The 25,063-nt window shown below is 37.0% G+C and overlaps 3 protein-coding genes across 4 annotated transcripts; 2 read left to right on the forward strand and 1 right to left on the reverse strand.

The window, feature by feature from the left end:
• The first annotated feature begins 5,253 nt into the window (after positions 1 to 5,253).
• LOC117330104 lies at positions 5,254 to 7,396 on the forward strand. The gene is made up of 3 exons (XM_033888325.1): positions 5,254 to 5,723; positions 5,909 to 6,000; positions 6,350 to 7,396. Exons 1-3 carry the CDS (start codon positions 5,380 to 5,382, stop codon positions 6,469 to 6,471), a joined length of 558 nt encoding a protein of 185 aa, XP_033744216.1. The 5' UTR covers positions 5,254 to 5,379; the 3' UTR covers positions 6,472 to 7,396.
• A 305-nt stretch (positions 7,397 to 7,701) lies between these two features.
• LOC117330114 lies at positions 7,702 to 12,476 on the forward strand. The gene is made up of 6 exons (XM_033888335.1): positions 7,702 to 7,847; positions 8,321 to 8,370; positions 9,558 to 9,636; positions 9,767 to 9,798; positions 10,979 to 11,012; positions 11,894 to 12,476. Exons 1-6 carry the CDS (start codon positions 7,766 to 7,768, stop codon positions 12,277 to 12,279), a joined length of 663 nt encoding a protein of 220 aa, XP_033744226.1. The 5' UTR covers positions 7,702 to 7,765; the 3' UTR covers positions 12,280 to 12,476.
• Positions 12,477 to 18,008: 5,532 nt separating this feature from the next.
• LOC117330131 lies at positions 18,009 to 21,314 on the reverse strand. Of its 2 annotated transcripts, XM_033888358.1 has the most exons (3): positions 20,984 to 21,314; positions 20,784 to 20,850; positions 18,009 to 20,541 (listed from the first exon to the last, which is right to left on the reverse strand). In XM_033888358.1, exon 3 carries the CDS (start codon positions 19,093 to 19,095, stop codon positions 18,151 to 18,153), a length of 945 nt encoding a protein of 314 aa, XP_033744249.1. In that variant the 5' UTR covers positions 19,096 to 20,541; positions 20,784 to 20,850; positions 20,984 to 21,314; the 3' UTR covers positions 18,009 to 18,150. The 2 variants fall into 2 exon arrangements, with proteins under 2 accessions (XP_033744249.1, XP_033744241.1); XM_033888350.1 differs by having other exon boundaries at positions 18,009 to 20,850.
• Between the last annotated feature and the right edge of the window lie 3,749 nt (positions 21,315 to 25,063).

A 25,063-nucleotide genomic window follows, 5' to 3' on the forward strand; every position in this document is an offset into this window, starting at 1 on the left:
GAAGGTGTTCGCTTCATTACTCAAGTAACTTGGACAAGTCACGTTATCAGCCAACGGGATTTCTACTTCCGGTTGATCTAAAATATAGTGCACGACTTTTTTTTATTATATTCATTTTCAACACAGAACTCTGAAGTCATTCTGGACTTTTATTCTTTTTCGCACTGTTTTTGTCTTAAAATTATAGTGTTAGAAACACACCAATTTCAGATAACTTCTTAAGAAGGGCTACTGCTGAATTCCAGGATGTTTAAACTTTTGTCTGGAGATTTCTTTGCTGCTATGAATGACTAATATGTGACTAAATATCATGTAAATAATGTAGTAGTACATGTTTCTTACAACTACGCTATTAGCTGCACGTGAGTCACGTGTAAAGTTTGACGTGACCAAGGCAAATTAATATACGTATTGGTTCCAGTATCACTACTCCGATTCTCATATTCAGAACATGGCATTAACAGGAGTTGACAAAAGGACGCTTATTATTCCATAACACCATGTTTTGTTATCATTGTACATTTCCTTATGATATATTCCCCAGGTTTTGTCAATTATGAGTTAGAAGGGTTTTTTCCTTGCTTTATTTTTTCTTAATCCTCTTGTTGTTTTCAAAGTTTACAATGTCCTTATTTTATCGATCAGACATTAGTCATGGCAAACTATAATTATAAAACATCAAAAAATTATTTTTGAATATTTTTTATTCTTGAACTCGGTACAAGTCCTTCCATTATATAATTATGATGAAAGAGAACAAAAACACAACCAGAAACTTTCAATAAACAGGAAAATATCCGTTTTTAGAATCTTCGTTAAAAATGTTTTCAATTGAATGTCAGAACTGGCATTAAAATAGAAATAAGATCACTGTTGCCGAATAAGATGGTTGTCCTATCAGTTGATCATCGTCACGTCAAGGCAAATTCAATCACAGAAAGGAAGTTGGTTTAAAAATGCTATTCTTTCAATTGAACATACACAAAGAAATGGATGAAAATAAAGAATGCATTCATTTAAGAAATGCGAACTGTAACATAAGCAAATGTAAATATAACAATTAAACGCTTGTTAGATTGTATTTACTGCCAACATAAATGCAATCTGGATTACCGTTATCTAACAAGTGTTTAATTGTTAATTCTACCATGTTTGCTATGCAAGGCCAGTTTTGAATGGTTTAAAACCATGTATTATTTTCCAATAACCCACGCTCGTGCCAATAATACATGCTCGTGCCAATAATACACGGTCGGGAGTCACGGCTGTAACAATTTTATATATCTAATATTCACCAGTTTTATTAAAGGTAACTATAGCCGAGTGGGCTAATGGGTTAGTCTTTCATTAATTTTTATCACGACGCGAGTCCGAATCCTACGGAGGCCCACCTTTTTTTCTTTCTTTTTTTTTTATCCTTTTTTTTTATTTTCAAAATCAATGTCATATGAAAGATGCTCTTGATCGTAGTACTGTATTGCCTGTATATTTCATCAACAAATAATGCAATACTCAAGAAATAAATTATAAGGTTTTCTCAGGGTTTCTTTGCTGTTTTTCTATTAGAAAGAGGTCGATATAAGAACCAAACAGTACATGGTAGAATAGAAATAATCAACTTTGACTCGTGTATTGTTGCAGGATATACAACTCGGACTCGGATATTTTGCAATTTTAATTAATAACTCAGGCCTGCGGCCTTCGTTATTAATTCAACTGCAAAATATACTCGTCCTCGTTGTATATCCTGCAATAATACACGAATCATCGTTAATTATTTCTTAAGTAACATTCACGTCAAGTGATGTAGACTAAATTATTAAAATTATTAATGCAGCCAGGATTATCATTGAGGTAATGGCAGACTGCGGCGCCAAATGTTAATATATAAGCATACGCAAGATTTTAGCATTATCGGCAGGAAAGATCGTAAAAATCTACCCATATCGCTATACATTGTGTATATATACACATGCTAACCAGTCTGTGTATGGTAATCTTCGTTTCATGATCACACACTTTCGTTGTAAAGATTTCTGCGGCTTACCTTATATTTACCGTAGTCTATAATACATGTATTTAACATTTAAGCGTTTAATTGTCTTGATGTTGTAGTCGTTATAAATAGCATCAAATCGTTCCAATGCTTATGTTTTATTCTCTACATACTTTGCTATCCGCTGTAGATCATATTTCTGTTGAATTGTACGTATTTGATTGCTTAAACACAATTGAATTTGGCATAAGTTTTTAGCAACTTACAAAAGACCTCTCCACAAATATATGTATATTACAAAGATTGCGATAGCGACATAGTACACTTGTAGTAATTTATAAAGAAAGAAAAGCAATGAAGAATGGAAGGAAGAAAGATCTAGGGATCTAAGCGTAAGATGAATATTGCTACATTGAGATATACTACAAATTGAGATTAATAATCGATGTACACAATATATATATATATATATATAGATATAATAATAAAAAAAACCTCGACGACTGACTTTCAAGCGCTTTCGCAGCTCTTGCTGCTCATCAGGAGCAAGAGCTGCGAAAGAGCTTGAAAGTCAGTCGTCGAGTTTTTTATATTATATCTTTATTCTTACTTTCACATGGAAACAAACTATTTTTTCACTTTATATATATATATATATATATATAAGGGTCAAAGAAGTAATATAAACAGTATAATCCAGATAACACTGGATCCTCACATAAATGTATGGAGGATACGAATTACTTGTAATGATTATATGGGGCAAAGAAGTAATTCAAACAGTGTAAACAATAAGGTTTGTTAAATTTTCGAGGCAATCCGCCCCTTTATCAAAACACAAAAAATCACAAATACAATCGAAAATTTAACAAACCTTATTGTTTACACTGTTTGAATTACTTCTTTGCCCCATATATATATATATATATATAGGCCTATAGCTTTTAATACACGCCATTTACCATTGTCCATATAAAATACATTCCTTAAATCCTGCATCAGGTCAATCCTGAACTTCATAGATTTCTGAGTCATATGCCGTACATCAGAGGTTTATTATAAACTGTAAATGTTACACTTATTGTATGAATATATCACAATAATAATATCAACAAATTGTAAACTCCATGTGTGACATAGAAAGAGTAGAAAAAACATAGATGTACCTGTTCACGCGAATATGCTTAAAATGGTAACTTAATTGAAATATAACCTTATTGTCAACTTTAGAAAATTCATCATTTACACACAATTCAAAGTCTAACGTGCAGGCTGATGGTGTAATTCTGTGCTTAGTCAAATGTACGCAAGTTATCAAATACCGACAGTGATATCCTGTAAATGGAACAATCATCTGGCGGCGAACTGTCGCCATTCCCTTGGCTACAATGACAATTACACGCACTGGAGGATATTAACGGTAGTTTAAATCATGGCATCCATTATTTCTAGTTAGTTGATACATTTATATTGGTATGTATATTATATGTCTGTCGTAGTATTATGATCTGATCTGTTACTTGTGCTTTTACTGTACAACAATTGTGACGTCACAAGTAAAATAAGACAATTCAAAGTATCTGTTTGCAATTTGTGCCAAAAACATGTTCTCTGTGTAAACCATTGGTGAAAAGGAGTTTTATAGTTTGTCTGGCCGCCAGTGTTTCATTCATTCGGAAACTGTCCGTACTTTCGGAAAGTGTCGATGGTTTCCAATTAGTTTTTCGCTATGCCTCTAAAGAATATCATTGGGCAATATTTCAACAACCGGATTGATTTATTCGTCCTGTAAGAGTTCATGATTAGACTTGTTGACAATTAGCATAAATGTATCTAATAAATAACGACGAAGGATGATCAATATCGTGGACGGTCGATTCATCTGACAAGAACATGATATCAAGTTGTTTATTTCACGATTTCATGGTTTAGCGTGACTGAATAATTATCGGGATTTAATTGATTAGCTTGGCGTTTGTCATCGTTGACCTTAGCCGGCCACTCGTATGCGTGACCTGTAAACATGTGTAGGTAGTGATATCTGACGGTCAGCCGTGTTGTTTACAATTCAATGCATGACAGTATACTAAGAGTGAGCATGTCACCTGTTTGAAGCGTCTGTGAATTAGTCGAAATGTTAAAAAATGAAATAAATAAATAAGATATAACAATTAAAAAAAAAAAAAAAAATTATTTAGTTTTGTGAAGATTCCATGGGACAGCACGGCTGCCATTTTGCGCAGTTAATATCTCGTGTTACTTTTGTGACGTGACCGTGAGGACATTAACATTCGTTAATTACAATCTGACAAACTATTGCAATTCAACGCAAAGGATACTCCTTTGTAAGCAATGAACTGCCTTGTTGTGGTACCTCTACAGTTGTTACGATTAACAGAGATATACAAGCAAATATCATTAATGTAACCATTACAACTTAATTGGATGGTCAGATGGTCAGATGACCCCCCTCCCCCCGAGTAATCCAGTTTACACCCACAGTAAGACCCATCGCGCACTTCCATCCACTCAAAAAGAATAATTATATAAGTTTGTATAAGGTTACTAATTGTAAAATTAAGGCTTGCTGTAACCGACTGCACGCAACTAACACCTTGTGCCCAGTATATATATATTGTTCTTTTCTATTTGCAATCCTCTCCTAATGTGGCCTTTAAATGACCAAACATTTTGTACACTTCCCCCTATAGCAACACTTTGTTCTTGTTTCATTGTTATCTGTATACCCTTTCTTTCGGCGTATTTCGTTTTGTTTTGAAGACATTCCTTTATACATTCCAAGTCCCCATGTCACCCTGGCTGTTGTGAGGACGTTAAACCCGAAACAAACAACTAACGGGCACGATTTTGGAAATCATTTCAATGGTATGTGTTATTCATAGTACTACAATACCTTATTTGGAAATAGTTCCCAATGTGTCCTCAAGTATTCCTAGTGTCATAGGTCACGTTTACCTTATTTGGTAGAAGTCTTCAATGGCCAAGGTACAAGAGTAGGTTTCGACGTTACAAACACTGATATCAAAGGTCAGCTTTAGCCAATAACGCGCCGAGGACTATCCCTGATGGCCGAGCGTGACAGATGATTGATGGATGTAGATTTCCATGTACGTAGGCCATGCGTGGATGACCGGAGATTACCGGGCTATCATAACTATTGAAGGTATGACGAAAGCAAACGAAATGTATATATATGAATGAAATCGATACAGCTTTCATCACAACTCGTTTGGTAATTCATCGAGTAGCTTAAGAAACTTCCTCCGAATCGGCTCTCCTAAATTCTAAAATTGAGCAAGTTTTATTTGAAAACTTATTTTTGTTTTGCAGTCGTAGTGAATAATTTGTTTTAGAAGAAAAATATGAACACGATGTTTACAACAATCGCAGTGTCGATCATCGCTGCGTTGATTTTGATGACAGACCCAATTAGTGCCCACTTATATCGCCAATTCAGACCAGTAAGAAGACCGGTGATCATTTCGAACTTTCCAAAGATAATTTACCCGAATACACCCGGCGTCATGTTGCCTGGACAACAGGTCATTCCAAAAACACATATGATTCCCCAGGTTCCCGCCATTCCTCAGATTCCCGCCATTCCATCCCAGCAGCAGATCGTAACCCCAGTGACAGGGGAGTTCTGGCAGGTACAGCCTAATATGGTACGGAGAGTTCCTGCTTCAGCATCACAATGCCGAACAAGGTAAATCAATTCTCTTGATTCATTGCTGTATTTGATTTACGATAACTTCGTCCGACTACGCTTTTTATTCATTTATTTATCTTTGATTTTTTAAATAAGTGTAATAAATCGTATTGCTATTGCATCAGTTTTAATTGTTCTTGTTCATTGACAATTCACGTAGTGTTGTTTTCGCTTGTTTACAGTCGTGGCTGTGCCTCTGGTGAAGAGTGTGTATTCGCTGAGCAGTGGCAATGCCCAGACTGGATCCCAAACCTGAATTGCCAGTGTCGACAGGGTAAGTTTCTCAACCGAGTAAGAAAGTGTTCCTCTAATTTTCTAACTAATATGAATCATATATGTAAATATACTTTGGTAAGCCACGAACATTGAATTTTAAGCATAATCACAAAAAAAAAAATGTGAAATTAGGAAAGTGTTGTTTTTCATATACATGTATGTGTCACATGAACCCTTAGTTTTATGAATAAAACTTATATAGATTTGTTATAAAAAAAATTGCATAAGTTAAAATGATATTAATTACACAAAATATTATTTCCAAGCTCCTTTTATTCACATATCTCTTATTTCTTATATTTTATTATTGTTTGTATGCTATATGTCTACCGGCTTTATTTTAACAGGTTGTCGCCACCAGAACACTTTTATACCGTTCGGGCAGACAGTGATCGTGGACAAATGCGGAAACAAATGTTCGTGTTTCAGCGTTTATGGCGCCCCAGAGTGTTCCTTTGAGAGTTGTTAAACACGCGGTTACCCAGGAGACCCGTAAACTTTCGACGGATGAAAAACTTCGCCTGTAAATATACATGCTAAGGCTTGCCGGACAAGTCTTTTCTCAGAAAGTTGCTGAACACAGGAATACCCTGACTAATCTTACGCCGATAGGTGATGTTCTCGGAGGGGTTGCTGGACAACTTTTACATCCGGACAACGGTGCTGAATAGTGATGTTAAAATATGCATTAACTTGCTGGACAAGTTTTCTATATAAACGATCTATTCGATTTTATTCCTTCTAGTCTAAAGAGCGAGGGTAGAAAAGAGTGATAACCGAGTTTATACCCGAGTCTTTCTCTCAAGTAGTGCTGATTTGTGTTGTGTAACTGTCTGATAATGAATTGATATATATAATAAACTCATATTTATACCAATATCAACAAGTGATTCTAACTAAAAACTTTAAAATGTGTAAGAGTGTATGAGTGCAATATACTTTGAGAGCATGTAATTGAAATCTACAAAATGAAAAGTTAAGAATAGAATGATTGAAAAATGTACATGTGTGTCTCTATCATGTTTGCTATGGACACTTTTCGTTAAATATCTTAAGTAAATGAATGTTCTTAGATGCAAATATAACTGAAAAACCTTAAGGTTTTTAAATGAATATTTGAAATTTACTTCTTTTTGTAGTCTACAAATAAACTTGATTTGTCTGAGAGCCGCTATAACTTACAAGGAATGTGTGACGTATGATAAACCCTTTTTAATAATATTCCATTAGCACGTTCGTTAGTCTGAGTTAATTAACAAGGTTCTGACCTGGATTGTGTTGTGATGTTCTGTTTCTATTTTTAGACGTATCATTCCTTATTGTTCACCCCATTGTCTTAATGTTATTGTTTATATTGTTTTCTACTTTTAATAAAATAATTTATTGATTATTTTTGAATGGGTGATGAGTCTTTAATTGTTCATTGATATAATGTGTTCATAAAAGTTATCATTTAAAATGTACATTGTGTGTATATGAATTTCAACTAAGGAAATATACAATACACATAAAAAGATCTAGAATATAATGTGATATGGTTCAATTGATCTACATTTGTAGTATTAAACATTATGTTTGTCTTCGAACGAGCTAGGCCATTATGGTAAATAAGATTCAGGAAAGGATCGACCGCTATCTTATTTGCAAATTATATAAGACCTGCATGAATTTTAACCAATCGGAAACGTGCATTTTCTACAAGTAAAAAGTTTTCGTGACACGATCGTTACGAACTGTCTCCTTTCCATTCAGTTTACGTCGAAATGATGGGTGATTATTTTTCCGACCACGGCGATGACGACACCGAAAACGACGAAACATCTGATATTTGGAATATTTCAGAGAGTAAGTCTAACTAGGTTAAGATAAAAATCAAGATCTACTGTAGAACCTACGGTAAAAAGAAGACTCGGTCGTTTCATCCTTCTTTATATGCTAAAAGTTATCACTGAATAGGTTTAATACAGTATTAGGCCTATTGGACACGAGCTTTCTTAAAAATAGGTCCACTTGCAAGGCTGTAGCACTGTACATAGGGCCGAATATAAAATTTTGAAATATCAAAGGGAAATAACTCTAACCAAATTGTAATTCTAACCAATCGACATCGAAATAATATAAGGGTGCTGTCGCTTTCAATTCACTACAACTGCATTCCTGTTATGTAAGGTTTTACGACCGTTCTGTCGGCTGGAGAAGTCAAATCTCACGACAGTTTCCAAAATTTACTTTTATTTACCATCAGAGGAGGCCGGGGTACAACACTCCACCTCAACCTGTACGATCAATATAACTACTGTAACGAGTATTCTCTACAGTTTCCATACCCGATTCGCCTGGCGAGAGGACATTCAATATTGTACCAAAGGTAAGTTTGGTTATCGTTATTATTATTACTTTTTTTTTTTAAAGAGGCAGAGAACGTTTGCCTTTATAGGCAGGTTATGTTGGTGTTAGTCTAGCGTTTTGTATTTATAAACTGTGGTAGATCTACATTTCAAATTTGAAACAGGTGACCTTTATAGTGATAGACTGGTAAAACCCCACTTTTTTTTTCATTTGAAAGAAAATAGGTGATATTTTTAATTAGGTTTTCGTTTGTTAATGAATGACATGCATCAGGTACAATGTAAGTCCCCTTACAGTGATTCAAGGACTACATAACATTTCAGGACTGGTCACAGGAATTTGTGGTCACCGATATTATCGGCAGCTCACATGCCCAAGCTAGGGCCTGAACTAGCGACCCCCGCTCTCCATGCAAACAGCCTTAATATGTAGCTTCTTCTAGGCGAAAGGGAAATTCCCGCTAGTCTGAGCTAATAAGGGGGCATATAATCTCCACTTTAACACTACTCCCTCCTTCACAAAATCTTCGCCCGAAGACAACCACAACCCAGGTTCTTTAGCCTTAAGGGGGTCTCAATCTCCTACAGCTTTCACTTGGAGTGGTCAACGGCACCAAATCTGTAATAGGAAGGAGTATTTAATGAAAAATACCCTGCCGGCGCTGGGGTTCGAACTAACGACCTCCCGCTCTCAAGGCAAACAGCCTACCAATAGCTAAAGGGGAATTCCCGCTAGTCTGAGCTAGTAAATGTGGCCTATACTCTACACTTTTACAAAGACTTTAGTATTATTTACATTAATGTTGAAGTCCCTAGATTTCTATTTGCTGGACTTTCTTGCCTGTAACATTTCTTTCCTTTTCCCTGATAGAATGAACAAATCGCAATCAAAATGCGTGACGTCATTATTGCTTCATCTGTTGCCACGAGATGCGTCCCTTATACTTGAGATTACTTGAAATCGTCCACATTATACATTAAACATGGAATGTACATACTGATAAATAAAATTATTGTCGACATATTTATGATGGCAATATTGCTTCAATAAATTAGGTCTTACGTACTTTTAACGTATTTCTGCTTGTGACGTGCTGTTTGGTAAACGTAACACGTTATCGTTGAGGTATTAATGATATAAACCTTTATTTTATCATTATTATATTAAACTTTACTATTATATTGATATTGAGTTTCTTTTCAACAGACTCGATCGAATTTCGCAGGAAGATCATGTGCTGGTGAAGAACTTCAAAAGGTTTCGGGAAATGATAATTTGATAACGAGTATGTTTTTTTTGTTTTTTTTTTGTTATTTCTTGTGTTTGCTGTCCCTGACTTTGACAAACGCGTACGTACATGTATGTACCGTATAACACCAATGTCAGTTTGTATCTGTTTCATTTTTATACTATAGATAGTTCACCAAGTGTCCAGGATATCTGTGAGGTAAGGCAAATAGTAAAATACATGTAGGCCTAGTCTTATTTAGTTTGAAATCCATTCTGAAGTTTTCTCTGTTTTTATCCTCTTTGTGAACTTTTTTGATTATTTTTGTTTTGAATATATTTTTTATTTGCATGTGTTTTAGGTCTTCTGACCCGAAGAGCCTTCGTGCTCCGTCCGTCGTGACCGCCGTGCTCCGTTAGACTTTAACCCCAAAGTGGATTACTACCAAATATATAGATGAGGCTGGTCTGACCCCAACTTCGCCAGCCAAGGGTGTTCAATACGATACTCTCCTTTACACCCTTGACGGATCTCAAGACCAAATCGAAGGAGAATATCGTATTGAACACCCTTGGCTGGCGAAGTTGGTCTGACCCCGTCGGCCCAAGTGCTTGGGCCCCAAAGCGGGAACTGTGGTGAATTTTTTGCTTTAAAACCCTACTCCTCTTTAACCTTTGAGTGAATTACATCCAAATTTGGTGTAAAACATAATTGAGAAGGGCGATCATTTTTATATAAGACAGACTGATCTAACCACTAGGGCCTGAGTGGCGGGCCTAAGAATAATGTTTGCCTTAAAACCCTACTCCTTCTTAACTCTTGAGTGGATTACATCCAAATTTGGTGTGAAACATCATTGGAGGAGGGCAATCATATCTTATAAAAATGAGGCTGATCTGAGCCCTGGGCCCGAGTGGCGGGGCCCCGAAATTTTGCTTAAAAATCTACTCTTTCTTAAACTTTGAGTGGATTATAACCAAATGTGATGGGAAACAATATTGGGGGAGAAAAGTCATATTGTATATAAATGAGGCTGGTGTGACCCATGGGGCCCCACGTGGTGTGGCCGCTAAAGGGGAACTTTGCTATCTATATGATAATGATTCAATTGTCAGATGACCGTTAAGGGCCCTGGCCCTCTTGTTGTTTGTTTGCTTGTTTGTTTGTTGTTTATGTTGTGTTGTTTAAGGATGATATACTTTACAATAATGTATCTAACGAGATATTGTTATAACTAGTCGACCACCACCCATCGGAACAGAGGTCTGTTTGAAATATTGTATGTAAATCGTGTTTTTGAATAAAATACCATCTACATGTACTTAGTAGATTAACGCTTAATGAGTACCCCTATATCACCTCGTGATGATAAGTTATCTCTATTTTTTTCTACTTTCAGTCTACAAAACCGAGACACCCTAGGTTACCAATAGGTGAGTTTAAGTATATACGTAGAATTAACAGACGAAGAGTACTGTGATACAACTAGCTATGAACGTTTCTCTGTTTTTCTTCTTCGTATATTTCAATGCTGAATATATTACAGTCAGTTAAGTGAGCTGTGTCCCCGTGGCAATGGGCCGACGTGTTTAATTATGTAGGCCTATGACGTGTCGTAATTGCAAAGAATGAAAGGGAGATAACCGAATGAGAAAATCTCGCCCTGTATTGGCCAAACTGTTAAGGGCCATACATTGTTTTCCAGAGAAATAGTAGCTATCGGCATGGCATACGACTGATACTCACACGCACCCATATAAATATGTATATATAGATGACTTGAAAAGGCCATATTTTAAGATAATAATTGTTTATCATAATTTCCCACGCGGCTACAGTATGTACAGTTGCCAGTGTTTCTTTCGGTACAACAACAGGCGTCGCCTTTCACATAAATTTCCCTTCACTGATCTGTGAGAGCTCGATATGAAATTATAACTTTACATAGATAATTACTATTGTTATCGAATCATTACATGTTAATCCAGAGTATAAAATGTAGAATTCAAAATAATACTGTGACATTATCTGTCATTCTTGGACAATTTTTCCCCGTGTAAGTCGATACAATGCATGTTATACGTATGAAGTGTAACGTAGACATTCATATAACAGTTACAGCAAGACAGAAATAATAAAGCATGGTTGGCCAAATTCGAAATTACAATTTTAACGTTTTCTTTTGAGTAGTTTGATACTTTGATTTGCTCACAATCAGATAAACATCTAAAAAAAATAACATTTTCGTTCGTGTAGTATAATTGTCTATTAGTAGATACATGTTTTTGTATATTCATGTCGCTTACCCTTCTAGCTCCAATTCTGAAGTACTACGAAATACTTGGACCTCCGCGGATTTCCGCCGGGCAACGCAGCTTTGACAACCAAAACATAGAAGACGAAAGTGAATCTGATAATGTACATGTGTCGCCTACAGCAGACGCTGTGTCAGTTCGACGGAACGAAACATTGACTCAAACATCAAGAAAGGCCAGTCAAACTTCGGAGAAACTTCAACATTCGAGAAGAATACTAACACCAGATATACTTCCGGGTCTTGATAAGATTCCAGAGGAAGAATTGTATGAATCCCATGAGATTGTGTCAATGGTACCCGTTACTAGTTCGCCTACCAAGGACAACAGTGAAACACTGACATCATTCATGGGAATCAAATTATTGGGGATGTCCATGGAGTGATTTTAGGGGCGCAAACGACCTGTTGTTAAAAATGTTATTTTATTGTACAAGTAAGGCTCACATAGATTATTTATGGTAAATTTTGTATATTTATTTGTAAAATTCGTGGAGTCTATCGATATAGAGAAACAGAGAAAAGAAATCAGTAGAAAATTCACTTTTTGTGTGAAATAAACATGTACATGTATATTAGAATTTTTTTCCAGTTTACTTTGTTGCAGCGCATTTTTGTTTGTTGCTCATTTTGCTCTGTTTACATGGTTATTCTTCCACTCACATAATCGTGACTTCCAAGACTTACTTCAGCTAGATAAAGGTCTCTGGCTATTTTTTTTTGCTGTTCTGAAGCCAACGGCGCCCGTCGTAATTTTCTCACCGTGTAATCCTCTGACATTTTCGGAATACTCTAAGACAATGAAATAGATGTTAAGCACGGCTCCTGTTCATTACCTACATAGAGGATATTGAATGGTGTCCGGTTAAATATAACATATATTTCACTCGTATGACAGAATGTTTCGATAATTTTCACTCGACGAGTCGTGTTTCGCTTCGAAATATTCTGTCAAAAACGGAAAACTAATATTTTCACTGCAGCTATGAGGAGTGAAAATATCAGTTTAATTAGTTTGATGAATTTCTTTATTGCATTTTTGCCAGTGAAATATAAAAGAAATTATCAAGCTAATAAATCTTATATTTTCACTGCAGCGATGAGCAGTGAAAATATAAGATTTCGCAGTGAAAATATTAGACTGGATTTACCTGCCGTAGTTTTTCTACTCTCCGCTAGGCTTCGCTTCGAAAATAGTATTCATGAGCGCAGCCTAGTGGAGAGAAATGGTACTAAGGCAGGTAATCCAGTCTATGAAAATATAAGTTTGCAGTGAAAATATAAGTTTTCCGTTTTTGACCAATCAGAGCGAACCTTTGTATTCAACTCCTTGAAACTTGCCGATTTTTCCAATCGAAGCGGAGATAGATAAAGTTATTTTGCTGTATTTCTGAAATGTTCAGACTCGTTTTTGACAAAATACCCACTTGACGTTTGCTGTTCATGCACCGATTCTCTAATAACAGCAGAAAACGCTTAAATTGCCATGATCAGTCCTTTCAAAATGGCGCCATCGAGTCGACGTGTAGTAACGTCACAAAGATGACGTCATTATTGATCCCAGCATACGAATGAAATATATGTTATATTTAACAGGAAACCATTCAATATCCTCTCTATATTTCACTGGCAAAAATGCAATAATAAGCATTCTTCATTGATCGACAAATCATGCTCCACCGTCTTCTTTTATATCCTTAACACCATGTCCAATCGCCGAACATTGGTTTATAAATTGTAGACACATGGGTGTACAACTTGACGCAAAACGAGGCCAGGTAAGAAAGAGATCGTTGCGATCCAAATACGACCATTTTGGTAATCTTCATATATAGTACGGATTGTAGCAACATTTGAGTGTTCGTTTACGTCCATATAACTGGTTCTACATGGTTAATTCAGAATACTCATAGAAATGGCCTGTCACTTCACATCCACCCTCCCAATTACACGGCAATGGTCCCTTATAATCGAATTCTGTGCGAGTCGAATTTTGTACAAAGAAAACATCATTTATGAAGTGTGATTCCTGTTCTGTATTGCGATTACTGTTGTTGTATCGTGATTGCTTTTGCTGTATTTTGATTGTTGTTGTATTGTTGTGAATTTGAACAAAATCATCCAAACCGAGTTGAAGTTTCCAATCTTTTATTACTCATATAAAATAAACCCTACAATACAAATAGTAAAACAGTAAATATATATTATCACCATTATAGGTATTATGGACATGTTACACGGTGAAACTTTGATTATTTAACATTTCCCGCCATTTGGCGTGCATGTACTTTGCTTATATAAATAGAATAATTTACACAAATAAAATATTCCCTATTATATCTATGGTAAGTATAATTCCATTGATGATAAAACATGTATCTATAAATTTTACATAATACATGTACATACGTACCCGAACAATGGGTTTGGGGTTTCAGATGTTTCATGAAAAAAACTCTCGGCCAGTGCCGGTCAGTATTCTGCTAGAACAAATGATAATTTCCTAAATTAATAATATATTAGATAATGAACACCAAAACGAAATCGACCGCGTCCAATAAATACCAAATAACAAAATATAAAATATGACTTCTAGAGTTTAAAAGAACTAACCTTTAACGGACCAACTCAAACACACATCCTTTCACCTCGGCGGCTCTATGTCTGATCAAACTATACAAGACAAAGACACCAAATTGACCGCCAAAACCCAAAACGAGACGACACTGGACATGACCATATAAGGAAACATTCCAACACCACATTTACATAACAATTCACAACATACATGTAAGACAGGTAACGTACACAGGTAAACAGCACAGTCGTACACAAGTCCGCGCGCACCGCGAAAACGTTGACTAAAACAGCGAGCGGCGCGTACCTGAGGTAAAATATATCAAACATAATAAAAACCAATACATTGTCAAATTTTTCACATTGTTACATTCTCCCCCTACTTGAAATATGACGTCCTCGTCACACACTAGTATGCATATAACAACAGAAATGTTTATTTCAATATAATCTCAACTTGATTTACTTTCTATTACTTATTATGAATAAATATCCATTTTCACTTATGACCATGGAATACTTATTCCACAATACCGTGCACACTTGCTAGTTAATATATATCTACAAATCTTTAAATACGTAAACAAAAATAATATACGGAACAAATCATCCATATCCCGACTGCAAAATGCTCGTGATGAGTGTGTGTCCAACATCCGGAGCTGATCCTGATAAAACACCCTTCTTTGCAAGTGTCTCCAGTAACCCCATCCGGAAGTTCCATGATTGACTGTTCGACGACGATATCCGACTACATAAATAATCGCCTGATCTCTGCCACTGAGACTGCCTTCTGGTTCTAGCGCTCCTTCTTGGACCACTTCCAGCCTCCTCTATTTCCGGCTGTTGTTCTCCCCCTCCTAAAGAATCTTCTCCTCCGGAGAGATGGTCGTCACCAAGAGGAACAACATGATCGACATCCTCAGGTACACCAAAATCGTCATCCGGGTCCTGAGACGTCGCACCTTCACCATGTGCATCGGAAGGTAATCTGCCCTCCAAATCATGTGAATTCCCACTGCCGATAATATGATAAACATCGTCTTCCTCATCGCTCTCATCGCATGTGTCTACAGGAGTATGTTCCAATACCTCGCGTACTGTCGGTTTGAATGTGCGTTTGGCTGGAACAGGCTTCTCCGTCTCCGACAGTAGTGTTCCTATGGGAAGGAGGTTGTTTCTGTGCAATGTACGCTTCTTTCCACTTCCGGACTCCAGCTGGACTACGAAAACGGGAATATCCGGATTTGGCTGCTCCAGAACAATGTATGCCTCTTCCTCCCATTTGTCTGACAACTTGTGTTTTCCCTCAAATGCCAAGGCCTTGACCAGTACCCTATCGTTAACTTGTACCGTAGCTCCTCTCTGTTTCTTGTCATATTGTATCTTCTGTCGGTTCTTGGCCTTTTCAGCTAATGATGATGCTAACTGATAGGAATCCTTCAAACGTTGTTTTAGGCTATCCACATATTCTGGAAGTGATGTAGATTCACTGCTCTGCTCAATGCCAAACGCAATGTCAATAGGTAGCCGTGGTTCTCTCCCAAACATCAACTGGAAAGGGGAAAATCCCGTGGTGTCGTGACGCGTGCAATTATAGGCATGGACCAATGGTGCAATATGGTGAGACCAGTTACGTTTCTCATCTTCCTCCAATGTCCTGAGCATGTTGAGCAACGTTCTGTTAAAGCGTTCCGTGGTACCATTTCCCATCGGATGATAAGGCGTAGTCCTAGATCTTGACACTCCTAGCACTTTGCACAACTCTTTCATGAGATCACTCTCAAAATTTGCACCTTGATCTGTATGTATCTTCTTTGGTATTCCGTAGTGAACTATAAAATGGTTAAACAGTGCTTCTGCCGTTGTCTTTGCTGTCTGATTTCTGGTAGGGATGGCTTGTGCGTATTTGGTAAAATGATCTGTTATAACCAATATGTTACAAATTCCTCCCTTGGATGGTTCCAACGACAGATAGTCAAGGCACAGCAATTCCATCGGTTGACTCGTGTGGATACTCACTAGTGGAGCTCTTATGTTGGTTAGGGTCTTCGCTCTAAGACATCTTGGACAATTCTTTATCCAATCATCCACATCAGTTGTGACGCTCGCCCAATAAAATCTATCCTTGCACAGAGACAAAACTCTATCACGGCCAGGATGTCCTAGGTCATCATGTAGTCCTTGTAATACATCCTTGATATACCGAGCTGGCAACACCAATTGCTCCCGTGGTTTCCCATCTATAATGGCTTCTCGATATAGTACACCTCTCTTCAGCCTTAAGCTGTCAAAGTTGCGGTAGTACATAGTATGGTCACGTGTCATGGGTAAACTCTGGCGTCTTGGTCGCTTATGTTCCACAACAGCATCCATCCAAGGTTTCAGAACTGGATCTTGAGATTGCTCTCTCCTCCATTGTCTATTAGATATACCATCCAAGTTACCACCCTCTGGGTCCAGTAATACATCCACAGCTGTGGCCGACATGGATAAACAACTAACATAGCCAGGGTCAACTAGCGACTGACAAACTGCTTTGATGCTGTCCAATGAGATTTTCTCCTGTGGTAATCTTGACAAGGCATCTGCATCCTTATTCTGCTTCCCAGGTCTGTATAAGATCTCAAAGTCGAATGCTGCTAAAGCCGAGACCCAGCGATGACCAGTTGCGTCCAGTTTTGCTGAAGTTAGAACGTACGTCAAAGGATTATTATCTGTCAACACGGTGAACCTATTCATGTACAAGTAATCTTGAAACTTTTCCGTAATTGCCCATTTGAGAGCTAAAAACTCCAGTTTGTGTGCTGGGTAGTTACGTTCCGATTTGCTAAGTCCTCTACTGGCATAACTGATAGGCCGTAGTTCTCCATCCTGACGCTGATACAACACAGCACCGAGGCCATATCCACAGGCATCAATGTGCAGCTCAAATGGTTCGTTGTATCTAGCATAAGCTAAAACGGGTGGTGTAGAAAGAATATCCTTCAGGTGTTGAAAAGCTTTCTCCTCTTTTTCTCCCCAACTCCATTGTTGCTTTACCACCGACGTTCGCTTCACTTTCTTCTTTGCACAGGCTGGCAGTAAGTCATTTAATGGTCTGGCAATCTTCGCAAAATCCTTCACAAATTTACGGTAATAACCCGCAAAACCAAGGAATGATCGGACATCTTCGGGTGACTTCGGAGTGGGCCAAGTCTGAACTTTGACTATCTTCTCAGGATCAGCTCCAATACCTTCTTCCGAAACAACATGGCCAAGGTATACCACTTTGCGCTGAAAGAATTTGCACTTCTTCGGGCTTAGCTTTAAGCCGCACTCCCTCAGACGTTTGAAGACCATTTCTATTCGTCTCAGGTGCTCTTCGTATGAATCGGAGAAAATAATCAAATCATCAAGGTAAATCAAACATACTCTGAGATGTAAATCTCCTAAACATTCCTCCATCAACCTCTGATATGTCGCGGGCGCATTCGAAAGACCAAACGGCATTCGATTAAACTCGTAAAACTCAAGTGGGCCTACAGTAAATGCTGTTCTTGCCTTGTGATCCTCTTCTATTCCAACCTGATGATAACCAGACTTCATATCTAATACTGTAAAGAATTTAGACCCGGACAAACAATCTAATATCTCCTCTATTCTCGGAAGGGCATAGGAATCCTTAATAGTCCTCTTGTTTATCTCCCTGAAGTCGATGCACATCCGCAACGAGCCGTCTTTCTTCCTAACCAGTACAATGGGCGATGCCCATGGACTATGAGATGGTTGCCAAAACCAGACTTTTTCACTTCGCCGTCTCTAGACTTCATGTTCCTCACTTCTGCTGTCAGCTGCTTGATCATTCCTTCCAACTTCTCATACCTTGGATCTTCATTACAGGTATCACTGCATGCCATCTTAGATGTAGCTGTCTTAATAGTTGACTTCTGTTCAATAGCCATCTCTGATTCCATCTTACGCAACTCCACCTTAAAATCCTCATAACCTGGACATAACTCAAACTTTGCTGCAGATCTTTCCTTAAGTGCAGATCTTAATCCCTTCCATATCCTACTGTGTAGCATATGGTTCCGCTTTGTCATTGACAGTGGTTCAGTCCTTGTGGCTTTCACTAACAGGTCTTCTAATCTGCAACCCCAGGAGGTAACATCTTCAGAATCTCCTTGACTCGCATTATAAAACTTACCCATTAAAGCCTCCTGATCCTCTACCACACCATAATTGCTGTCCAACTGGGTCAATAGTTCTGAAATAGCTGCACCGCTGCCAAGTCTCATTGCCACCAATCCAGCATTACCTCGCAGTGATCTATGTATGATCTGAGCCAACATCTCCTCAGTGATTGTAGAATCACGACAAAGGCACTCCACTTCATATCTCCACAAGTCATATGAGGGTTCCTGCTTCGCAGATGGATCACCACTGAATGGCGGAAGTCGAGCTTGTTGAGTAACAATATGGTGTTCTTTGGACTCTGTCCTGGGCTTAACATCAGCACTACCTCCTTGCTCTTGTAGGTACGATGACATCCACTCCTTGAATTCCTCAGGATCCTTACACTTGGGTGCAAGTCCCATCTCATCCAGCACCTTGATGAGTTGTGTTTTATTATCTCTATCCATGGTAAAATTGTAGAACAAGAACAAATTCCGAATAATAATATGATAAAATGTCACTAGTAATTAAGAAAACAGTACAGCTTCTACAAACACAACAGATTCCACAAAGCGCCAAAGTACAGTACCTAAATCTGTATGAAATGAAAATAAATACGTAAATTACAAAGTAATTGCCTATGATTTTACTATAGGCTAAATCACAGTTTCAATAGAAAAACAACACAAAGTCTAACTACCAAAAACTAAAGAAATCGCGAAAAAAAAACAGCAGGCAAAAACGCGAAAGATCTAAAGCGGATTCACAAATTTGATAGAAACACGGAAACAAATCAACATACACGTGTACATATAACTATCAACATATAACATTGAACACAAAACATATAACATTCAACACTCAACACAAACTAAAATAACCTGAATAACTAAATATCACAGAAGAAAACCCTGAGCAAATATTAAAAAAAACCTGAAATCACCAAAGAAAACCAACAACTACCAGTTACCTGACCACACAGAACCACAAGTTCAAAACCAACCAATCAAACTATGAAAAATCAAAATGGGGAAAAAAATAAGTAAATAAATGAATAAATGATTAAATAACTTAAGGGTGTACCAAATTTTATCTCCTACCCTAATGAAAAAAAAATTATTATAATACTCTGAAAAATCAGAGAGAAAAAAAAATGCAGAATTATCCAACTAGGTCGCACGTGGCCGGATGTTTACAGTTTACACCGGAAGTTACATCACCATACACATGTTTGCATTACAAGCGTCTGGACGACCCCGAATATAATACTACACACATCAAAATACGCAATGCGAATAACCTGAAAAGAAACAATTATACAATGATACAGTCTACACTCTTAAACTCAATACAAATATAACTCTAATTTTATAAAGTCAATTCAGCAGCAGCACAGAATATTAAGTTCAGTTCAATCAAGTAGACAATTACAGTTCAGTCATCAGATTTACCTGGGTTGGTCGATACTGTTGGTTCTCCAGCGACGATGACACGCATGATCGAACGCGTGACATGGCTAGTACGAAAAGTTCATGATCACTGATCACGAATGGTAATGTTACTCAGAGAGGATAAGAAAATAATAGTTCATACCTCTGTAGATTGTGTTCCTTTGTCATTCCCAACGAAAACTTCCAGTAAATCCCATATTGGAAAAAAAAAATTGCACTTATATCCCAAACGATATCACAGCAATATACACAAATATTGTAGTTACACGCATGAAGAGCCGCACACACATATTCCGAGGATGGGTTCTTGTCTCCTGTCGGAATCGGTTCGCCGAAATCCGGAAAACGGAATCTAGCAGTAGGAATCCTGAGACATCTACATGGGCGCCATTGTGAATTTGAACAAAATCATCCAAACCGAGTTGAAGTTTCCAATCTTTTATTACTCATATAAAATAAACCCTACAATACAAATAGTAAAACAGTAAATATATATTATCACCATTATAGGTATTATGGACATGTTACACGGTGAAACTTTGATTATTTAACATTTCCCGCCATTTGGCGTGCATGTACTTTGCTTATATAAATAGAATAATTTACACAAATAAAATATTCCCTATTATATCTATGGTAAGTATAATTCCATTGATGATAAAACATGTATCTATAAATTTTACATAATACATGTACATACGTACCCGAACAATGGGTTTGGGGTTTCAGATGTTTCATGAAAAAAACTCTCGGCCAGTGCCGGTCAGTATTCTGCTAGAACAAATGATAATTTCCTAAATTAATAATATATTAGATAATGAACACCAAAACGAAATCGACCGCGTCCAATAAATACCAAATAACAAAATATAAAATATGACTTCTAGAGTTTAAAAGAACTAACCTTTAACGGACCAACTCAAACACACATCCTTTCACCTCGGCGGCTCTATGTCTGATCAAACTATACAAGACAAAGACACCAAATTGACCGCCAAAACCCAAAACGAGACGACACTGGACATGACCATATAAGGAAACATTCCAACACCACATTTACATAACAATTCACAACATACATGTAAGACAGGTAACGTACACAGGTAAACAGCACAGTCGTACACAAGTCCGCGCGCACCGCGAAAACGTTGACTAAAACAGCGAGCGGCGCGTACCTGAGGTAAAATATATCAAACATAATAAAAACCAATACATTGTCAAATTTTTCACATTGTTACATTGTGATTGCTTTTGCTGTATTTTGATTGCTTTTGCTGTATTTTGATTTAAATTGCTGTATTTTGGTTCATATTGCTGTATTCTGATTACTGCTGCTGTATTGTGATTGTTGTTGTATTGTGATTGCTTTTGCTGTATTTTGATTTAAATTGCTGTATTTTGATTTAAATTGCTGTATTTTGATTTACATTGCTGTATTTTGGTTCCTATTGTTGCATTCTGATTACTGCTGCTGCATTGTGATTGTAGTTGCTCTATTGTGATTGTTGTTGTATTGTGATTCCTGCTGCTGTAGTGTGATTCAAGTTGTTGTATTGTGATTCCAACTGTTGTTTAGTATCTATGTTTTGACATTTAATATGGACACAGGTCTTTGAAATGTCAATAATTAAGAAATAATTGTTATTTTTTGTTGTTCACTGATGTATGAACGGCATTTTTTGACAGATATTTTAAATGACGCAGGTCAAAAAATGCCGTTCATACACCAGTGAACAACAAAAAATAACAATTATTTCTTATACACGTATTTACATTTCAAAACTATTTTTCAACGTAATCTTTGAAAAAAATCCAGTAATTTACCTAGTGGTAATGCAAGCGCCATAGGCGCGAGCCGAATTTTTTTTTTTTTTGGCGCGGGGACTGGGGGCCTAAATTTCGGAAAATGAAATGATTATAGCAATTTTTGCAATCTTTCGGGGATAAGACTTTCGATAAGCGGGGGTTGGGGTTGGGGTTGGGGGTTGGGGGGGGGGGGGGGGGGGGGGGGGGATCTCTCACTCCATCGCGAATTTGTACACACCATTTTGCAGATAAAACAGACAAATTATCAATTAGTGATTAATTGCTTTCGGTATTGCCTTTTGTCTAGATTATTTCAACTTCTTCTCAGAAACCTCTGACCTGATTTTTGATGAAATTTTGCATGAAAAATTTATGGTCAGAGATAATTGCAATTATATGTTCAACCTGTTAGGGCTTGGAGGGGCGTGTCTTAAGTTGAAATTACAATAATCTTCTTCAGACCTAGATATGCTGGGATTAGACACAGGTACGTAGTGTACTGAATTTCATTGTCACAGAACATCTTCCTCCCGTTATGGATATAGCTGGGCCAGCTCTTCTTATGTCAGTAAGCTCAAGCTACTTTTTGTCTTCAAATATCCTTTATTGTTTTGAATATCTCCAAAATACCTTCATTCAGGAATAATTATCTCGATATAAAATCAACACTTAATTACCTTGATGTTTCATAAACGCCTATTTTACCACATTGACGGGCGCACGATGTCATCAGTACATTTTTGTTTCGATGTAACTTCGTTTTCCTGGACGCTATACGGTGTCGTTAGTGTTATGTTGTATTTCTTAACGTCCTGTTGAATTAAGAATGTTTGACTCTAGCTGTATCTATATTCCGCAAAGTGACGACTTGACCTATAGCTCTGGTGCATTTTATAGATGTTTTTCTCTTTGAGAAATCTTTTCGTTTTTATATGTAAATTTGGTGTCAACTTAAATAGAACTCTAATTTCTGTATAGAAACTAAAAGGCATTCTGTGAGTCAAGCGCGATAACTCTACCAACTTTACAGTCTAAAATACATCTCTTCATTTCGCCTACGTTTCATAGCGTATTGAAGAGATGTATTTGAATGAGGTTAGACTGATGCAAGGTATAAGCTTAATGACTCATTATCACATTCGATTTTCGCTATAATTTCTATGCGTCAGAGATAAGATCGATTCACAGATTTCGAACACAGGTGTCAGACAAGGAAATACTATGAAAACAAGAAAGTATTTAGTAATATTAAAAAGCAAATAAATGACACATACGTAGGTTGTATTCATGAAATAGTATGTGTATCTGAGCATAATATTGAAATGGGACATTTATTAATAAAATCATTTTAATATTAATAAAAAGGCTGCAGTGTCGACAGCTTATACAATGCATGTTACAAAAAAAGAAATACTTATAATAAAAAAAACACACACAAAAACAAATAAACACAAAAACAACATAAAGTTACACCCATGCTATAGAAAATATCTAATCAACATAATCCAGTATCCTTATAATGATCGCATATAAGACATGCTGTGATTAATATAATGCTTGCAGACGAGTCGATATTCATGTAGGGGAAATATGCAAACAGTTGAAAATAATGTTGACGAAAAGGTCGTTGGGCCAAAGTGGTAACGTCGCTGAGCATGTGATGACCTATAACCATCGGGTTTCGTCCGTCGTCATCCGCTGTCCGTCGTCCTCAAACTTTTCACAATTCAAACTTCTCAGGTTCCACCTGTGGGATTCATCTCTAACTTTCCTGAAATGATCCTAAGATAGTTCTTGCAAAGTGTTGTTATTTTTCTGGTCAGTCCGGAATCCAAAATGGCCGCGCAACATGACCACAATCTTGAAAAACACATTTTGAACTTCTTCAGTTCCGCTGGTGCCATCGAGCAGGAAATTGGTGCGGATTAATGAACAGAAGCCGACGAAGTGCTGTTATTTTTCGGCCTCGTATAATGTGGAATGGCAACCACGACGGCCATTTTTTTTAACATGATTGCGCAATCATGGTTTTCGTTGACAACACTTTTTTTTCAAACTTCTTTTCAAGTTCTACACGGGTACTTAGTTCTAACTGATGGTTCTAGTCAAGTTTTGTTATTTTTTCCGGGTCAATTCTAAATCCAAGATAAGCACCATGACTGCCATCTTGAATTACACCTTTTAAACGTCTTCTCTTGTTCCATGGGTGTCATTAAGGAAGGGAAGCTGATTAAGTGTTGGTTCATTTTGACTGGTTAAAATTTCGATGCTGCAGCTACGTTGGCCATTTTATAACATGACTGCGAAATCATGTTTTTTCCAAACAACACATATTTTAAACCTCTTCGCAAGTTCCACCTGTGGGACAAAGTTAAAACTTTCCTGAAATGATCCTTAGATGGTTTTGACCAAGTTATTTTTTTGAGTTTGGTCTGAAATTCAAGATGGCTGCAATAGCCGACATTTTGAAAAACACAAAAACTTCAAGTTCCACCAGTTGATTTAAACTATAAGTTTCTGAAATGATTCTGAGATGACTCTGACCACGTGCTGCTATTTTTGGGTTGCTCAGTAATCAAAGATGGCCACCATGGCCAACATATAGTATTAAAAAATTCAAATAAATTAGTTTAAACCTACATTTATTTCATTAAAAGTATGTTATTAAAATGAACAATACAGGCAAATTGAAATATCAATCAATCTTTACTTCCCCCATTTGGAGATTTTGTTTTGTTTACAATGAAAAGGCATGAAATTGAAATATAAATTATAGATATCAAGTTAAAAACGCCAGGTTCAAAGTCTGCATAAAGGACGTTTTATATATCAGTTATCAGGCATGGAAATGAGCATGAAGACGCGTTGCGTAAGTTTCACATCTTGGGAGTTCTCATTCTATGGCAACCTGGGATACTTTGTCCAGAAAGTCTAGGCACTTTGATAGGAACTGACGTTTACAATTGCTACTATTGAATGTTAACTGGTCTGCTCCAAGAACTGCCACAAGAAACATTTCGTCATTCATGGTCAAAATGTTTATGAAACAATCTGCTCCGAATGAGTTTATAATGTTACCGAGAAATGCTGCCTTGGTTTCCTATGTCTTAAAACTATGAGTTTTATATATTGATCACCCGATAAGTTGGTACTGTAGAAAATATAAACGAATCTATTA

The sequence above is a fragment of the Pecten maximus genome, chromosome 1 (assembly GCF_902652985.1).
Source record: "Pecten maximus chromosome 1, xPecMax1.1, whole genome shotgun sequence".
In the NCBI taxonomy this organism is placed as follows: domain Eukaryota; kingdom Metazoa; phylum Mollusca; class Bivalvia; order Pectinida; family Pectinidae; genus Pecten; species Pecten maximus.

Coding starts and splice junctions, on each gene's coding strand:
- LOC117330131 (XM_033888358.1), bottom strand. CDS start 19,095: ATGGATAGAGATAATAAAACACAACTCATCAAGGTGCTGGATGAGATG.
- LOC117330104 (XM_033888325.1), top strand. CDS start 5,380: ATGAACACGATGTTTACAACAATCGCAGTGTCGATCATCGCTGCGTTG. Junction 5,724..5,908: donor GCATCACAATGCCGAACAAG/GTAAATCAATTC, acceptor GCTTGTTTACAG/TCGTGGCTGTGCCTCTGGTG. Junction 6,001..6,349: donor GAATTGCCAGTGTCGACAGG/GTAAGTTTCTCA, acceptor TTATTTTAACAG/GTTGTCGCCACCAGAACACT.
- LOC117330114 (XM_033888335.1), top strand. CDS start 7,766: ATGATGGGTGATTATTTTTCCGACCACGGCGATGACGACACCGAAAAC. Junction 9,637..9,766: donor AAATGATAATTTGATAACGA/GTATGTTTTTTT, acceptor TTTATACTATAG/ATAGTTCACCAAGTGTCCAG. Junction 9,799..10,978: donor GTGTCCAGGATATCTGTGAG/GTAAGGCAAATA, acceptor TTCTACTTTCAG/TCTACAAAACCGAGACACCC.